The following is an 18,290-nucleotide window of genomic DNA, read 5'->3' as shown; positions in this document are numbered from 1 at the left end:
CTGAAATGATGATGAAATACAATATTGCTGTCCCACAGTGGCCATCTTGATACTCTTGTTATCGCATGTCTTCATGAATGGATGGTCATATCAACATGAGGTTTTCAGTAAAAGACTTCTTTGATGATCTTAAATGAAAATGATGCCTATCTAATATCTAATATGGCCACCATGGCAGCCATCTTAAAATCCTGAATGGAAGGTCATATTCTGCAAAGCTCATTTTCTCTGCTCTTCCCAAAATGGATGGGTATATCAATATGGGGTTTTCATCTAGAGACATCTTATGATCATCATGGCATAGGGTTTTCACCAAAAACACTTCTAATAATGCTTGGACTTAAATGAGTATGGTGCCAACTTGACATCTAATATATGCACCACAGCAGCTAATTTGAGAATGTTATTTCAGAATAAAATCAGAGATAGTTCCAACATTCTACAATTAAAAGGTAGAAATGGTCTTATCTTGAATTCTTGGAAATTCTTTCACCAAGTAGAATTCCAGTCCAATTGAGGGACTCTTGTATTGAAAATCTGAGGCCAGATTGATAAATGGAGGGCTATGCAGTGTTTAAAGAATCAGGGAGTTTTACAAAAGCACAAATATTGAATATGAGTAGGGCACAAAAAATTGGAAACTAATGAATCTTGAGGCCTTGATTTGGAAAATGCATAGAAAGTTCTGGAAGAAATAAGGAATACCAATCAGTAGATTGCATTTAGGAATAGAAAGTTCATGTGGAAGAGATAAGGAATAACAACCAGGAGATTGCATTTAGGGATAGAAAGTTCATGTGGAAGAGATAAGGAATACCAACCAGTAGATTGTATTTAGAATGAAAATCTCCAGTATCAATGTAATAATTACAATTCTATAAACAGGTTTCAGGCACTATCTGATTTGTGTACAAAGTGCAACTTGTTAACTTGTAAACAACTATGTGATACTGTTCAAGTTACTTCTCCCTCTGAGGCTCCCCAAGTGTCTAATATGTCAATGTCTTCTTGTATGTATGTAAATCAGTCTCATATTGAACATTCTCATATATCCACTACATGTGGTCATGGTACAACAGATGGATCTTGTATGTTATCTTCTTCATGTGTTTATGTAAATAATCAAGGCAATGTAAAGAAATCTGTCAAGTCTAAAAACAATACATTGCATACTGCCTTGTCTGAAAATCAATCCTATGATCAAAATTGTCATGTATTTGGCCTCCTCAAAAGAGTCTGCAAGTAATCAACCTAAATATTCAACACATCCTCCCTAAACTGAGTGAGATGAAATTAATATTACAGCAAACTAGATCAGTCAATATTCTAGGTCTATGTGAAACCTTTCTTTCCGATGATACTGATGATTTGGCTCTCCAAATACAGGGGTTCAACTTTGAAAGAAAAGATAGAGAATCCATGGGGGGGGTGGGGGTATTCTTCTCTACGTAGACAGTTCCATTAGTTATAACAGACGTGTTGATCTAGAGACTACTGGGGTAGAGAGTATCTGGATCGAAGTAACCCTTGCCCAATCAAAGCCAATACTCTTATGTTCGGTTTACAGGCCACCCAGTTCCACAGCTGATTGGATTGATAGATTTGAGGTTCAAATTCAAAAAGCATTACTAAAGGAAGATTTAGAAATTATCATATTAGGTGATTTTAACATTGACTACATGAAAACTCCACCATTAACATGGATAAGTAGCTTTGAAACTTACAACTTTACTCAATTAATTAACACCCCAACTAGAGTAACGGATAAAAGTGCTACTATCATTGATTATGTCTGTACTAATGAACCTGAAAACATAAGTGAAATTAAGGTGCCAGTGTATGCACTGAGTGACCACTACCCAGTCTGTATAACTAGACATGTTCCGAAATCATCTAAAAATGGCCAACACATTGAAATACAATACAGGGACTTCAAACAGTTTGATGAGGAAATGTTCTTAAATGATTTAGTTTGCAAACCCTTCCAATCAGTCTGCACTATAGCTGATGTCAACACTGCCTTGGACAAATGGTATCAGATGTTCAATGCAGCCTTAGACAAGCATGCCCCAATTAAAACAAAAAGAGTTAAACACCAAATTACACCCAAGTGGATTACCCCTGAGATCAACGAGGCTAGGCACCTAAGAGATAATTTCCACAAGAAAAAAGACATGAAAAGCTATAGAAAGTGGAGAAATAAAACTAAGCACCTGATAGATAAGGCAAAAGAGAACTACTATAAACAGGCTATTAATGAAAGTAAGAGTACCAAAACATTGTGGAAGCATCTAAAAGAGCTGAACCCACTCAGGAACAGTTGTCTTCCCCCTAGACTTAAGCAAAATGATGATATAGCAACATCTGTACAAGACATTGTGGAAATGTTCAACAATTTCTTCATAAGCATCTCCAGTAAGAGTATTCAGAACCAGACTAACACCCCAATTGAACTTGATGTTCTTCTATTATTCATAAGAGCTAAAATTCCTGATGATTATTTTTCAATAGCTAATGTTAGTGAAGCTGATGTTTTTGATATGCTAATTAAGGTTAACATTAATAAATCCTCTAGATTGGATGGTATTGGCCCACAAATTCTTAAAATTGCTGCACCAGTAATAACAAAGTCACTAAAGCATATCATAAATTTAAGTATAATGAGTGGTAATTTTCCAGAAACACTGAAATGTGCAAATGTTACACCTATCTTTAAGAAAGGAGAAAAGGAGGATCCAGGAAATTACAGACCAATATCAATTCTACCTGTATTGTCAAAACTATTTGAAAAGCATGTAGCCATTCAGGTTTATAAATTTTTCGAAACATACTCTCTATTTCATAAAGCGCAATCAGGATTTAGAAAGTATCACTCGTGCCAAACAGAACTTGGCAAATTAATTGATCTTTGGCTGAAGGAAATGGAAAATGGACATATGACTGGAATTGTTTTCCTTGACTTCAAGAAAGCCTTTGATCTTGTTGATCATGAAATTCTGCTGCTAAAGTTGAACTGTTACAGGTTTGACAATCCTTCTTTAAACTGATTTAGATCATACCTAAACTAAAGGTCTCAACAAGTAAGCATTGGCAATATTAGCTCTCAAACTCGCACTATTCATTCAGGAGTCCCTCAAGGCTCAGTTTTGGGCCCTCTCCTCTTCCTTATCTATATCAATGATCTACCATTAAAAAAAGAATCCACAAACACAGATTTGTTTGCAGATGATACAACCTTGTATACATCTAGTTCTCATATTGAAGTTATCCAAATGAGATTAAATTCAGACCTTATTAGAGTCCAAAACTAGGCACAACAAAATAGGATGGTAATTAATGAAGGTAAAACAAAATGTATGATTTTGGGGACATCACAAAAAGCTACACAAGTCAGGGAACCCAAAACTATCTCTTGCAATAAATAATCATCCATTAGAAAATGTCAAACATGAAAGGCTTGTAGGTGTGTCTGTAGATAATAATTTATTATGGAATGACCATATTGATAAGCTTTGTAAATCAGTGTCATCCAAAATTGCCCTTCTCAGCAGAATCAAGCTGACCTGCTCTGGAAGTGTAGTTTGTGTCCTAAGAATGACATTGGCTAGATGTTTTGTTTTATATCATTATGTGGAGTTAAAAAACACTCTGCAAGTCCTTTAATCAAAAAAATTACCCCAAATATGATTTTTTCCTGAACACTTCCAAATTTCATCACCAAAAGTAATGAAACCCATGACCTAAATCCTGCCAACTATCCCATGAGTTATCCATGACCTGAATCCTCATCACCATCTTATGAGTTACCCCACCCTCCCATGAATTAACCATGACCTAAATCCTCTCCACCATCCCATGAGTTATCCATGACCTGAATCCTCCTCGCCATCCCGTGAGTTACCTCACCCTCCCATGAGTTGTCCATGACCTGAATCCTCCCCACCCTCCCATGATATAAAAATGGTACTAACAACTGCCTTGCTAGGTGCTTAGCATTAAGATGCTAGTGTTAGGACTGGTTGGCCTGGTGTCAAGATAATGTGACTGGGTGGGACATCATACTAAGTGTCTGCAGCATGATGTCCCAGTGCTAGACATCACTAGAAACTGTTACACTGCAGACATCGTAGCGATATGACTAAAACAATGTTAAAACTACGTTAAAAATCCAAATCACACACACACCCTCTCAAGAGTTAACCATGACCTAAACCCTTCCAACCCTTCCATGAGTTATCCATGACCTTAATCATCCCCATCCTCCCATGAGTTATATTTGAATTCATGTGAAAAACGTGACTGCATACCAAAAATGAAAGCTTCCTCTAAACTTTTAAAGGTCTTGGATAGCTTTAATTATCGGCAAGAGACCATGCATATTAATTAGACCTGTGGAATATACTTTAACTCACTTTATTATAATGGGTAAAATCAGTATGGTACAAAAATTAAAACCATGCATATTAATTAGGCCTGTGGAATATACTTTAACACACTTTAGTATAATGGGATAAATCAGTATGGTACAAAAATTAAAAACATGCATATTAATTAGGCCTGTGGAATATATTTTTACTCCCTTTAGTATAATGGGTAAAATCAGTATGATACAAAAATTAAAACCATGCATATTAATTAGGCCTGTGGAATATATTTTAACTCACTTTAGTATAAGGGTAAAATCAGTATGACAAAAATTAAAACCATGCATATTAATTAGGCCTGTGGAATATACTTTAACACACTTTTGTATAATGGGTAAAATCAGTATGATACAAAAATTAAAACCATGCATATTAATTAGGCGTTGGGCATGGGGCTAGCAACCCCACCCCATTAAAACAACTCTTGTTACGGAAACGACAGTAAGGGAACAAACGACAACCGGCACTGGGAGCGAAGCAGACCAGGCAACTGGCTCTATGATGGATGGAGAACAAAACCGCAAGGAAGTCCCCATCCTGATAGTGGAACTCCTGACGCCAAAAGCATGGATCAGAGTTGGATGCTGGATTGTGCGAACGCTCAACCAGACTGGAAAACTGGCACAAGCAGTGAGCGAATTGAATCACTACAGCTTGACCCTCATGGGTGTAACAAAAGCATGATGGACTGGTGCCGGCAAGCAGAAGTTGAACTCATCATCTGGTCCGGAAGGAAGGACAACGACCATCAGGAGGGGGTCGCCATCATTTATCAGCAAGAACAAGACCAATACCAGTCTACAGTGGAAGCCAGTGAACGAGCGCCTGCTGTTCATCAGGATGAACTCCAAGTACGCCAAGCTGTCTGTTGTTGTGGCCTATGCACCAATAGACGACGCGGAAGAAGAGGATAAAGACACCTTCTATGACGCTCTTCAAGCCATTTTAGAGGAGGTCCCTTGCCATGATGTGCTGTTGGTACTTGGCGACTTCAACGCTAGGGTCAGCTGCGACAATAAAGACAGAGAGAGGACCATGGGGCACTATGGAGTAGGTGTGATGACCAACAACGGGGAAAGACTGGTCAACTTTTGTGAAGAGAATGACTTGGTCATAGGAGGGACCCTGTTCGAGCACAAGGACATCCACAAGCTCACATGGACGTCACCAGACGGCAGAACTCAGAACCAGATCGACCACATCATCATCAACGGCCGATGGAAACACTCCCTGCAGGACATGCGAGTGATGCGGCACGCTGACATCGGCAGCAACCATAGTCTTCTGGTGGCCAAGGTGACTTTGAAGCTTAGGAAAGTTAGGATAGGGGTCTCCAGGAATCAGCGCTTCGATGTGGCCAAGCTGAAAGATCCAAAAGTGAAGGAAGAGTTTAGGCTGGCCCTAAGGAATAGGTTTAGTGTTCTAGAAGATGAGACAGCGCTGACCATAGACAATTTCAACAGAGTAATGAAGGAAGCAGGAGAAGTAGTTTTAGGTTACAGGAATAGTAAGAAGACAGAGTGGATATCAGGAGAGACGTGGACTCACATAGACGAGAGAAGACAGATTAAGAAGAGACTTTTGGATTCCAAGTCACCAAGACTGAAAGAGAGAATTTTGAAGGAGTATAGAGGAAAAGACAAGGAGGTGAAGAAATCAGCAAAGGAGAGACAGGAGAGAATACACAGACACTGGCAAAGGAGGTGGAGGCAGCAGCAGAGCAGAAAGACATGAAGACAGTGTACCAGAACACCAAAAAGCTGAAGGGCGACTACGACCAGCACCACGACCTTCAAGTTAGAGATGAAGATGGAACTCATGTCACAGTGGACAAGGAGAAGCTGAAGAGATGGAAGCAACACTTCGAGTCCATACTGAATCGCCCAGACCCACCAGTACTCGCTGACATTCCTGAAGCAGAGAAGGACCTTGACATCAACTGCGATGACATCACTGTTGAGGTCAAGCAGGCCATCCACAAGCTGAAGAATGGAAAGGCACCTGGCGATGATGGAGTATGTCCCGAGATGCTGAAAGCAGAAGATACAAAGACACTGCAGTTTCTTTGCCAGAGTCTCCAAAAGATGTGGGATAGTGAAGAAGCACCGAATGACTGGAAAACAGGAATCATCGTCAAACTTCCCAAGAAAGGAGATCTGGGGAACTGCAACAACTGGCGAGGAATCACCTTACTATCCATCTCCAGTAAGATTTTCAGTCGCATCATTCTTCAATGCATCACAACAGCTGTGGACGGCATCCTACGCCAGGAACAGGCAGGCTTTAGGAAGGGCAAATCCTGCGTTGACCACATCTTCGCACTGAGACAGATCCTTGAGCAGTCCCATGAGTGGAATGGATCCCTTTATGTGGTCTTTGTGGACTTTGAGAAGGCTTTCGACAGCCTGCACACAGCCTCTCTGTGGAAGATCCTACGACACTACGGCATCTCCCAGAAACTTGTCAACGTCATCAGGTCCCTGTATGAGAACTTTGAGTGCAGAGTCATCCACAACAACCTACTCACTGAACCATTCAAGGTGGAAACTGGAGTGAAGCAAGGATGCATTCTCTCGCCGATCCTCTTCTCACTGGCCATTGACTGGATCATGCGCCGCACGACAGAAGGCAGGAGGCAAAGAATACAGTGGACGCTGACCTCAATGCTGGATGACCTGGATTATGCCGATGACATCGGGTTGCTGGCAAGCAGACACCAGGATATCCAACAGAAGACAGAACAGTTGGTACAGACAGCAAGCACCATAGGTCTTCGAGTCAACATAGGGAAGACACAAGTCTTGAGGAAGAACACTAGAGTGGGCGACCCAATCACCATCAACAACTAGCCTCTGCAAGAAGTAGATGAATTCACATACCTGGGCAGTAAGGTCGCCACGGATGGAGATTGTACAAGGGAAGTAACCACAAGAATCAGCAAGGCCAACCAGGCCTTCGCAATGCTGAAACCCATCTGGAGGACAACAAACCTCAGCGCCCACACAAAGATCCGTATCTTCAAGAGCAACGTGCTGAGCGTCCTTTTGTACGGGTCACAGTGTTGGAAGACCACTGCTAACATAGAATGCAAGCTCGAAGTCTTCCAGACCAAGTGCCTGCGACGGATCATGAGGATCTTCTGGCCAAACATGATCTTGAACGAGGAACTCCGGCACAGAGCGGGCGCAAGCACCATCGCTGAGACCGTTGCAACTCGTAAATGGAGATAGCTCGGCCACGTCTGCAGAATGCCCCCGACTCACTACCAAGGGTGGCACTGAGATGGACTCCACAGGGGAAAAGGAACCGTGGCAGACCCAAAGAGACCTGGCACCGACAGACCAAAATGGTGCTCCCTTGCTGTCGCCTCAAGCACCAGACGGCACAGAGAGGATTGATTGATTGATTGAAATTAATTAGGTAGGCTTGTGGAATATATTTGAACTGACTTTAGTATAATGGGTAAATCTCGTGAGCATGATACAAAGCTTTGGGAGATACCTTACATATGTTCTGTTCTTTCAGTACTACGTATACACACTGAATGAAATGGGCAACTGTTAAGTTATGTAAGCCAGCAAGCTATATCAAGCTGACCTGGGCTTCAAGTGGTCTTTTGGGTTATAATTGATAAAATTATTCTCCACTTTACATTCTCTATAAATTAAAGCAGAAGAAAAAGTTAACAGCTCTTATCGTACATGCAAGAATTCTATAGAATTATGTAAAATTAAAAGCATGATTTGTAAAACATCAGAATTCAAAACTCATAATTTGTTTAATTTCAAAATAAATACAGATACAAAGTTAAAAGAAATATACAAAAATATTAATATATGGATTTTCCTGCAACTTATGTAAGTAAATATATGGACTACTCTCGAATAATAAATTGTCCAAAAGCTGTTAATAAATATTTAACAAATGTACATAGTATTTTTATAATACATTCTCAAAGTGGCTTTTATTACTACAAGATTCATAGTCCTTGATATTACATAGAAATTGTTTTTCAAGGTTTATAGACATTGATGTTTTACCAAATGTACAATACATTGCTATCATGTGAGGTGGAATATAAACTTACCAAAGTGAAGTCTTTACGTGCAGATTTTGTTGCAAATAACTTTTGCATAATTTGTGGCAGATATTGCATTTTTGGATTCCCAGGAGGTATTAATTAATTAGACAAGATCTGGGTTTTATGTCTGCTATTCACCAAAGCATACTGACATACCATCCTCCATCACCACTGATAGTCGTAAACTTTATACTGACCAATGTCAGTCATGATCCATGATTTCTTGACAAAGAAGAATCTGTACATTTCGTTTCTAATCCTGAGAAACTCCTATTTCTGAGACATATATAATGGCAATATGCACAACTGATGCATGAGTTTGCAGGGAATGCTAATAAAGGCACCAAAATATAAAGAAAGAAAAACTTGGATATGCAAATAAGTCTAAACCTTCTGAAACTATGATACATTTATAATATGGCTCAAGATTTTAAAATCATTCTTCCTATACCAACTTTAAAACTGACCAAGTCAATAATTTCAGTAAAACCTTAGACTTCTATATAAAAAGATATGCTTTAAGCCAATACTATTAAATACACATTAAAACTGATAAAAAAGAAAATAACAAAGAAGTGTTACAGTTATGACCAAGACAAAGAAAATGATGAATTCAGTGGATAACTGAGGTTGTATAAATGCAGCATCTGAAAAGAAAAATGAGAAAAATTTAATTTGGCATCTCTTCAAATCATATGTAAAAATATACATAGATATACAAGTTATGGTTCCATTGAAATTATCCCTGGGATGACTGCAAATAAAGGTTTTAAGATTCTATGACACCAGAGACAAATTTTATTTCATTTATTGAAGGAAACACTAAATTTCTATACTGTTGAAAAAAAAAATCTGGCTTTTTTAGGAACATTTTCATTGCAAGATGACTGGAAAATGACCTAATTGCTAACCTGCTGTATGCACTTGATTATAAGTCAAGTCAAATGCAAACAACAAAGATCCTGATCTGCCATAGCATAAAGTGGCTGCAGATCAGGATCTATCCTGTTTGATCTACTGTTTAACTCCTACCAAACTACACAGACCCAGATCTGCCATTACATAATGTGCTGGCAGATCTGGGTCTGTGCAGCATGCAGTTGGACTCTTCTTATAAGTGAGTATAAACAGTATATGGTAAGGGATGTCATTGCAAGGCAAACCAAATTTATTCACATTAGTACTGCATTACCTTCATCTCAGAATAGTACATCAATGCTATCCGACTGTTTCCAGTACCAGTTACATTCTCTGGATGCTTTGGAACTCCATACACCCAGATAGTTTGGAATCTCAGATCATCTGGGTCTGTGTAGCTATTGTGCGTGACATTGGCTTGCAAGGAATTCTAAAATTACAACAAAAGTTCTGTAAAGATCTAAAGTTGTAAATTATTTTCAGAATACACAATAACTATAACACCTTATGAAGAAGAAGCATACATACTCTCATAGAACACAGACAGACAGACATATAGATTTTTGAGAACTTTTCCCACCTATTAGTACCAAAAAAACATAATTCTGTAATAAGATATTTTAATAATCTGTAGAGCTATAAAAATTCTGAACATTGTCAAAATGAATAAAAATTTGTCTAATATGTTTTGGTCATAACCTAAAACCTAAAGCAACTGCAATGGCCCACCATCCCAAATCTCATCCCACCCATTCACCCCCACCCCCCAAGATTTTACTGCACATTCCTAGCAACAAAAAACAATTGCTCCATCTCCTGACAATGACCCCAGGATTATAATTCAAAATCCATCATATACTTATGATGCATCTTCCAACTATGCATGTTTAAAGTTTGGTCAGATGTTTGAAAACGTCATTAGAATTATAATCTGTGTAAAACAACTACTGAAACTCTCCCAGGGTGTGGGGAAAATGATGACACCCCTGCCCAGATGGTTACCCCATGAGCAACATAATTACAAAGCTGCAACTATTTCTATCCAAAGCTTCTCAAAAAGATGGATGGTATTACAATATTCCAATATGAATTTTAAGACAAAATGGAAACAATAACTATGTGTTTTAAAATAGAAAACATGGAAACAATAACCATGTGTTTCAAAATAGAAAACAAGGAAACAATAACCATGTGTTTTAAAATAGAAAACATGGAAACAATAACCATGAGTTTTAAAATAGAAAACATGGAAACAATAACCATGTGTTTTAAAATAAACAACCACTAAATACCACTTTCACAATTTTCTTTTGGTTGATGCCACTAATGTGTGTTCCTTAGTACTTTAAAGACAGGACTATTATAATTAAATTCTCTTGGGTTCATTTCAATATCTTCTGCAGAAACTTAAAAAAAGTTGAAAACATGGCTGCTCAGATCTTCCTCAGAGTATAAAGAATGGAGCAAAATGAAATTATATGAATGTTGTTTTCCTTATCAGGGCCAACTACGTAGAACAATTGCCCATAGATCTCAGACACAAAACAATGTGATCTCATTAAGAGTGCTCTTAAAACTCACATAATTTGACAACAAGAACATACTTAAAGACAATAATGTTTACTTCCTTAATTATTGTCATGATATTTTTGTTTTGTACTTTCATGGTGTTTTTGTTGTAATCAGCATCATTATGGTTTTGTGTGTTATCTAATATTATGGAGTACTTAGAGCTTCTAAAGTCCACATTATTGTTGTTGTTGTTGTTATTATTATTATTATTATTATTATTATACACCTATATGTAAGAATTCATGACATTGTTAAAAATACAGCTGGATGCAAATTTTAAGTTTTCACAGGCTATGCACATGACAATGTCAACATGCAACTTTAGTTTTGACATGAAATGCATATAACCATGCCAACAAACATGTGACATCTCCTGGATGTTCTAGGAATCTCTTAGAAAAGTGTTAATTACTACAGGCCTTACAACAAGGAGACCAAGTCTTTCAAATTCTGATATAATTAGTTTACAAACTATTATGAAGTATTATTACATTTTTCCCCTAAAAATGGGCTACGAAACCAGCCTATACATTGCCAATACATTATCGTAAATGGTACATTAAAGGCCCATTACTGTTGTGAATGGTACATTAAAGGACCATCATTGTCATAAATGGTACATTAAAGGACCATCAATGTTGTAAATGGTACATCAAAGGACCATCATTGTTGTAAATGGTACATTAAATTACCATCATTGTTGTAAATGGTACATCAAAGGACCATCATTGTTGTAAATGGTACATTAAAGGACCATCATTGTTGTAAATGGTACATTAAATTACCATCATTGTTGTAAATGGTACATCAAAGGACCATCATTGTTGTAAATGGTACATTAAATGACCATCATGTGGTAAGTAGTATTATTACATATGGAAAAGCCTCTTTCGATGGTCAGATACATGACCTTTTTCAATCTAAAATCAACAGGTGTCGTCCCTGTCTTAAAGAAAGCCATCCACAAAATTTAGTCAAAGACACAGAAGTCAAGTCATTTTACAGAAAACCATTTTTCTTCCGTCAATCTTCTTTTAATTAGCTTTAAATATCACTCAGCTAAATGTAAACAGACATTCCACACTGGATTAGAACTGATATGCACCAGCCTTATGTCATTACTAATTTTTAAGTTATATGATACAAATAAAATACTTTCAGGGCAGTCTTGTCTCTCCTTCACAACTGTAATGATGTCTTGTAATTGATAATATAGATTACCTATTGGAGTTATTCTTAAGTAGCAAACATTAGAACCTTGACCTTTGACCTTATATGCTCAAACGCTAAAGGTGCCTTTCTTGTCTCAAATGCAAGTCATCAAAGTCTGGTCATGTTGTTTTGTTAAAACTGTTCTTCTTCTTCGAGATATTTTTGTCCTTGATCTTTGACCTTTAAACACGACTGTCAACAGGTGTCTTTCTCATCTTATATGCAAGCTATCAACCAAGTTTAGTCAAGTCATGTGGTACAGAACTTAAATAACTTTGTGGAAGTTATTTTCCATTTTTCTGGTGCCAGTGAACCTCACATTTTGACCCAAAATTGAGTGTTATTTTCCTTTTTTCAAATCCAAACCAAGGAAGAAACTAAAATGGTCAAAGTTGGTGATAAAGAACTCAAGATATCTTGCAGAAAAATGGTCTTTTCAGTCATTGTTATTTTTACCTTTGGATCCCAAAATCAATAGGGGTCATTCTGATTTACAAAGTCTGGCCTAAGTATCTGGCAAGTCAAATTACTGTGTGGAAACCATTTTCCTTCTTTCAGTCCATTGACCTTGACCTTTGACATCCAAAGTAATATGTTTTTGCCCCAAAGGCAAGCTTAAAATGAAGTGTGGTTGTGACAAATGGTGAAGAACTCAAGAACAGATGGATGGACAAATGTACATATGGAAAACACCATGACATAAAATCTCTGCCTTAGGACAGGTTAATAAAATGGTAATGCTCAAATTCTCTTACTGCTGAACAAATGTGGGCTTTAGGAATACATCTGTTTTATCACTTTGTTTGTTCAGCCCTTTGGGTTGCCTCCATAATCAGGTCTTTGTCAACTCAAACCACGTCTTCCTGGACACAACAACCAGACTGGTAGAAAACAAACTCCATAAAGACATCTACTTGAAACCAACCGACAATAACCAGTATCTCCTCACATTGAGCAGCTGTCATCCAAAACACTGCATTAGGAACATCCCATATAGCCAGGCAGTGAGGATATGCAGAATTTGCTCCAACAATGAAACATTCCTAAAAAGGTCTGAAGAGCTATCTAAACATTTAATTTACCGAGGATACAACAAAGACCTGATTACAGAGGTAACCCAAAGGGCTAAACAAACAAACTGCGATGACCTATTAAAATATGGAAAGAAGGAAAAGGCTGATAGGATACCATTTATCCTGACCTACCATCCAGACAACCCCAACGTAGTAAAATCATCGGGAAACATTGGCCCATCGTGGAATCGTCAGATGCATTAAAGTTAATCCTCCCTTACAAACCTGTAGTAGCCTACCGGAGACCAAAAAACCTCAAGGACATCCTAATCAGGGCAAAGCTAATCAAGACTACCCTAGTCAGTCTGGCCCCTGTGGTGACAAAAGGTGCAAACCTGTCAACATATGATAGAGACCAGGACGTTTTATAGCACAGTGACCTGAGAAAAAACTAAATATACACGGTCCAAACAAAACATGCATGGTCCAAACAAAACATGCAAAACAGAGAATGTCATTTATCTCATCACATGTAAGATCTGTAGCCTTCAGTATGTCGGAGAAACTGAAAAGCTACACAAAAGGATCGACCTTCATAGATCTGATTGGATGACAAAGAAGCTGTACACAAGCCCGGTTGCAGAATACTTCTCCTCCCTGGCCACACTTTCAGTGATATAACACTTATTGCAATTGCTCACAACCCCAACTGCAGTTCCCAAACCAGGAAAGAAAAGGAATCTTACTGGATACACCACCTTAGAACATTGAAACCAAGTGGCTTAATCCAAAAAGACTAGAAAAAGACAACCATGCACAAACAAAATTATCTTTTGCAGCCGACACATTTTCTTTGAAATAATTCTCTAAATTTGCTTAATAGCCTATAATGACTACTATAACAATAATATAATTTGCGCTTACATAAATTTACATAAAATAATGAATATCGTTATGGCTCATCAATTTCTGGGTCAATACAAATATTTTCCAGTATCAGCAACAAAATGAAATAAACAAGTTGAAACATAAAAAGGTTTAATCCTGTAGAAACAGCCATGTAAAGTTTTGCAAACCGATTTTCTGTTTTATTTGTTTGTCTTGTCTTTGTTTTCTATTTGCCTTTGAAAGACACTCATTAAAGAGTCAAAAGAGCTCAGGCTAGTTAGATACTAGTTTCACACTGTTCGTTGTCAGTTTATTGCATTTATCTTAATCCCTGACACATGTGATCCCTTGCTTGAAAGGATTGCATATTAAATGAGAAATACACCTGTAATGAAAACAGAGAAGGCATATATAAAAGTTTATTTAGAAAACCACGAATTGGTACATTTACGTGAATACTGTTTATATATACATTTCTAATGTATAGCATGAATAGAGTATCAACACCATGTACTCACCCGCAATCTCATCATATACATTGAATCCACAATACAAGTGATTCCATCAAAAATATGCACACAGAGAGATTTAAAATATTAAATAATTTTGTCACAGGTCATATTGGTATGTATTCAGTGGAATAACATAGTACAATCATGTAACAAATGATGAAGCACATTTACTTTTCAGTACGTCCCAAGTCAGTAAAACTTAGTTAAAACTTAGTTTGTGTTTAAATCGCCATTGGTAGCATTCATAAGCATAAACTTTTTCCCTACAAAAAGGAAACTTTCATGGCACAGTAAAGGTGTTCCAGTCACACTGGAAAATGCAAAAATCCATCAGATTCCATTGCTTTTATTTAAGTTTGGTAATAACTTCCTTTGAAGAAAAGTTCTTTGTTTTTATTGAAGATTGTAGTTGGCTTTCTTTGATGAAGGGTGCATGCATTTTTGAAGTCATAGAGGAAGGACAGCTTTGGAGAAGCAAACAAATGCCCATTTCTTAATGTGGCGGCAAAATCAAAAATTGTAATGCGTGATTGAGACTGATTTTTTTCTCCATTTGCTGAGAACGTTTTCATAACAATCAGAACTTCAAAGGTCATCTGTTTCCTTTGAAATTTCAGCAAACTATTTTATCTGGGTACATTTTTAAAAGGGAATTGGTTGTCATTTGGTCTATTCTAGTTACTGTTCCTCACTGCCTATCGAGTAAACCAATAAGTAAGATGTGTGCTTTTTCTTTTCTTTTGTTTTTTATTTACATTTGTGATAGCAGCATGATGCTGCCTTCGAAGCATGTGTCAGAAATTTAACAAAGGGTCAATGGACGAGTTGTTCTGGTCTAATGACAGGGATTATTACAGAAAATCTGAGTGTTCTGAAGGATTTAATTCTGAGTGAAAAGAAGAGGAATTTTACTTACCATCCACATACAAATTTCAATCTATGTAAATATATTAATTACTAGCAAGTGGCTGAAAATCTGACGAAAGATAGATTATGAGATAATGCCTCATCTGGGCGATCTTCGTTACCAGAAATGTCAACAACAAAAAAGCGGATATCTCACAACATACAGTACTCATGCTAGATGTCAAGATAAGTGGATTATGACATAACAATGCAATGTTTAGATGGTTTGTCAATATGGACAAAGAATTTGTTTATGTAACAACAGATAAATTTCAGTGCATTTTGTATCCAGTTTGTGGCTTCCTTCACAGGGCCTCTGAATTTCTCCACTTAAAACTAATGGTTGTATAAATAAGTTTAAACAGCCAACAATGTTGCCAATACAAAAAAATCGACAGATGGTATATTTTGCCACCAAAGAGGGGAAAAAATCCAAGTTTGCAACATTGGCAAAGCCCTACCTGATCCCAGAATAAACTTTTTACACATTATTTTTCGTACTTTTAAGAAGAAAAAACTACTTTTTTGTGTACAAGTAAAATACATTTTAAATTTCAGAAGCCATGCCATGATCATCTTGTATTATTCATTATGTAATTTCTTCCACAAAATGATAATAAACATTTTATATTTTTTCATACTTTGAAGAAAGATCTTTTTTTCTTGTACGAGAAAAATATATGTATATGAAATTTCGTGAGCCTAATAAAAACGAATTCATGTTATAATGGAGCATGCTATAGTAGGGTCACACTAATATATATATATATTTCAGAACTTTTACAAAATGAGGTGTCTTTAGACAAAAAATTCTGTTAAAAGCTTGACAATTGATCTACTGCTACAATAAAATATGTACAAGGCTTCAAGGATGAGTACATACAGGAGTCATACAAATGGGGTAGCGAACAAGTGTAAAAAATTAGAGGTGTAATGTTGGATGGAATGAGAACACACTTCCCAGACAGGACTGAAAGCATTCATAACTGCCTTCCTCTCCAGGAGATTGATGTGTAGTGAATGCCCTGGAAGGAGTCACACCTTGCTGACCTCCTAAAGGCCAGACAGATACCCCAGCCATCCATTTGTGCTGATTGTAATTCCTAGAGGATGAAGCTGCATAATGCATGCAAAACCAGCTGACAAAGAAGGTGAACACGACTGGGGATCTGTCCAAGCTGCAATACAGTTATCTTCAGATGTTTATCAGGCAAATCCTCAAAGTTCCAGGTGTGTTTGTGTTTGGTCATGACAAAACCAGGGCTGGTACCAGAGTTGTATGGTATAAGTATGTAATACTTCCTAGAATCCAGTACTGGATAGAGGAAGTTAATTTTTTAATACCAGTGCTAAGAATACATGAAGTCTGAGTCACAGCCTGTGCTGAGAGCGCTATTCAGTCTTCGAGGACTATTTGTGCAATGATGTGTGACTGGGTATGCTTGGAAAGTAGATCAATGTACCCCATCCCAGCAGTCACAGACACAGTTCAAGGCTGTGTCAGAGCTGATGTTGTCAGTACCCAATTGACAGCTGGTGCCAAAGTCAGGTACCAGCTCTCCTGGGAAACATCACTGTATCAAGTACTGTGAAAAGGAAGCCAATGAAATTACATTAATGACCATAAGATATGTCATGAAAAACTAGACATAATTCACATACCAGGTTAAGTACTTAGATAAACTTACTGACCATAAGGCAGGTAATTAAAACGGTACTGAGATGTGTATTGAAAAATGAATTTCAACATAAAAAGACTGTATTCTTCAGCTATCATAGATATACATCAAGAAACAGCCTAAAATGTAGTTCAATTATAAAATCATTCAAATGACCTAAAGACACAAGTTGACGTGATTTTGTGAGGTTTCAAACTATAGCATGCTTTCTGGGAAGAACAGAGGAAGTTACTGGTGTATGGATGGGATTTGGCACCAATTCCTCTACCAAGGTGCAGACCACTCTGATTTCCATCTAGGTATACCGATGACCTGAAGCACTTTTGCTGTTAAAAGTAAGTTTGGGAGTGCTTTACTTGTCAAGTAGTATCAGGTAGTAGTTACACTCACCAATGTATTATGATGGCTGTATTAGTCAGGTTGTGATTACACTCCCTAGTGTATTACAATGGCTGTATTAGGTTGTTATTACACTCCTCAATGTATTATGATGGCTGTATGAGTCAGGTCATGATTACATGCCCCAGTGAATTATGATGGCTGTATTAGTCAGGTTATTACACTCCACTGTGTATTATGATGGCTGCATTAGTCAGGTTGTGATTACACTCCCCAATGTATTAGGTCATGATTACACTCCCCAATGTATTATGATGGCTGTATTAGTCAGGTAGTGATTATACTCCCCAATATATTATGATGGCTGCATTTGTCAGGTCATGATTACACTCTCCAATGTATTATGATGGCTGTATTAGTTGTTGTTGTTGTTGTTGTAGGGTTTAACGCCATTTTTCAGCACACAATAGGCTATACATGGCGGCCAGTATTAATGGTGGAGGAAGAACCCGGGAAAACCCCGGAAAGAACCTTTTATATGCACCGACCCACGAGAAGCTACTGGCAAGCTTTCTCACATACCCACATTAGGCGAATCCGAGACTCAAACCCACGCAGACAGAGGTGAGATGGCAGTGATCCATAACGGAGAGCGCGTTAGACCACTCGGACACTCGTGGCCCCCCGGCTGTATTAGTCAGGTAGTGGTTACAGTCCCCAATGTACTATGATGCCTATATTTGTCA

At 37.6% G+C, this 18,290-nt stretch overlaps 3 protein-coding genes across 5 annotated transcripts in view; 2 read left to right on the top strand and 1 right to left on the bottom strand.

Annotated features, from left to right (window-relative positions):
• The first annotated feature begins 5,264 nt into the window (after positions 1 to 5,264).
• Positions 5,265 to 6,158, top strand: LOC149806564 (protein CFDP2-like). The gene has a single exon (XM_089931141.1). It carries the CDS (start codon positions 5,265 to 5,267, stop codon positions 6,156 to 6,158), a length of 894 nt encoding a protein of 297 aa, XP_089787267.1.
• Positions 6,155 to 8,604, top strand: LOC149806563 (uncharacterized). The gene is made up of 3 exons (XM_089979926.1): positions 6,155 to 6,518; positions 6,672 to 6,906; positions 8,595 to 8,604. Exons 1-3 carry the CDS (start codon positions 6,155 to 6,157, stop codon positions 8,602 to 8,604), a joined length of 609 nt encoding a protein of 202 aa, XP_089836052.1.
• The window catches only part of LOC149806562 (maltase-glucoamylase-like), a 353,277-nt gene continuing 343,170 nt past the window's right edge, over positions 8,184 to 18,290 (bottom strand). For all 3 annotated transcript variants that reach the window (XM_089954672.1, XM_089954663.1, XM_089954683.1), the window contains 2 exons: positions 9,698 to 9,853; positions 8,184 to 9,152 (listed from right to left, as the gene is read on the bottom strand). In XM_089954672.1, the coding sequence (XP_089810798.1) occupies positions 9,090 to 9,152; positions 9,698 to 9,853 (219 nt within the window). In that variant the 3' untranslated portion in view covers positions 8,184 to 9,089. The remainder of the gene's footprint in view (positions 9,153 to 9,697; positions 9,854 to 18,290) is intronic.

Source organism: Sinohyriopsis cumingii, chromosome 1 (genome assembly GCF_028554795.1).
Source record: "Sinohyriopsis cumingii isolate HCF-2022 chromosome 1, ASM2855479v2, whole genome shotgun sequence".
NCBI classification, from domain to species: Eukaryota; Metazoa; Mollusca; class Bivalvia; order Unionida; family Unionidae; genus Sinohyriopsis; species Sinohyriopsis cumingii.
Note: the sequence above shows the minus strand (reverse complement) of the source record. Positions and strands in the feature narration are given on the sequence as shown.

Coding starts and splice junctions, on each gene's coding strand:
- LOC149806563 (XM_089979926.1), top strand. CDS start 6,155: ATGAAGACAGTGTACCAGAACACCAAAAAGCTGAAGGGCGACTACGAC. Junction 6,519..6,671: donor TCTCCAAAAGATGTGGGATA/GTGAAGAAGCAC, acceptor GCATCACAACAG/CTGTGGACGGCATCCTACGC.
- LOC149806564 (XM_089931141.1), top strand. CDS start 5,265: ATGAACTCCAAGTACGCCAAGCTGTCTGTTGTTGTGGCCTATGCACCA.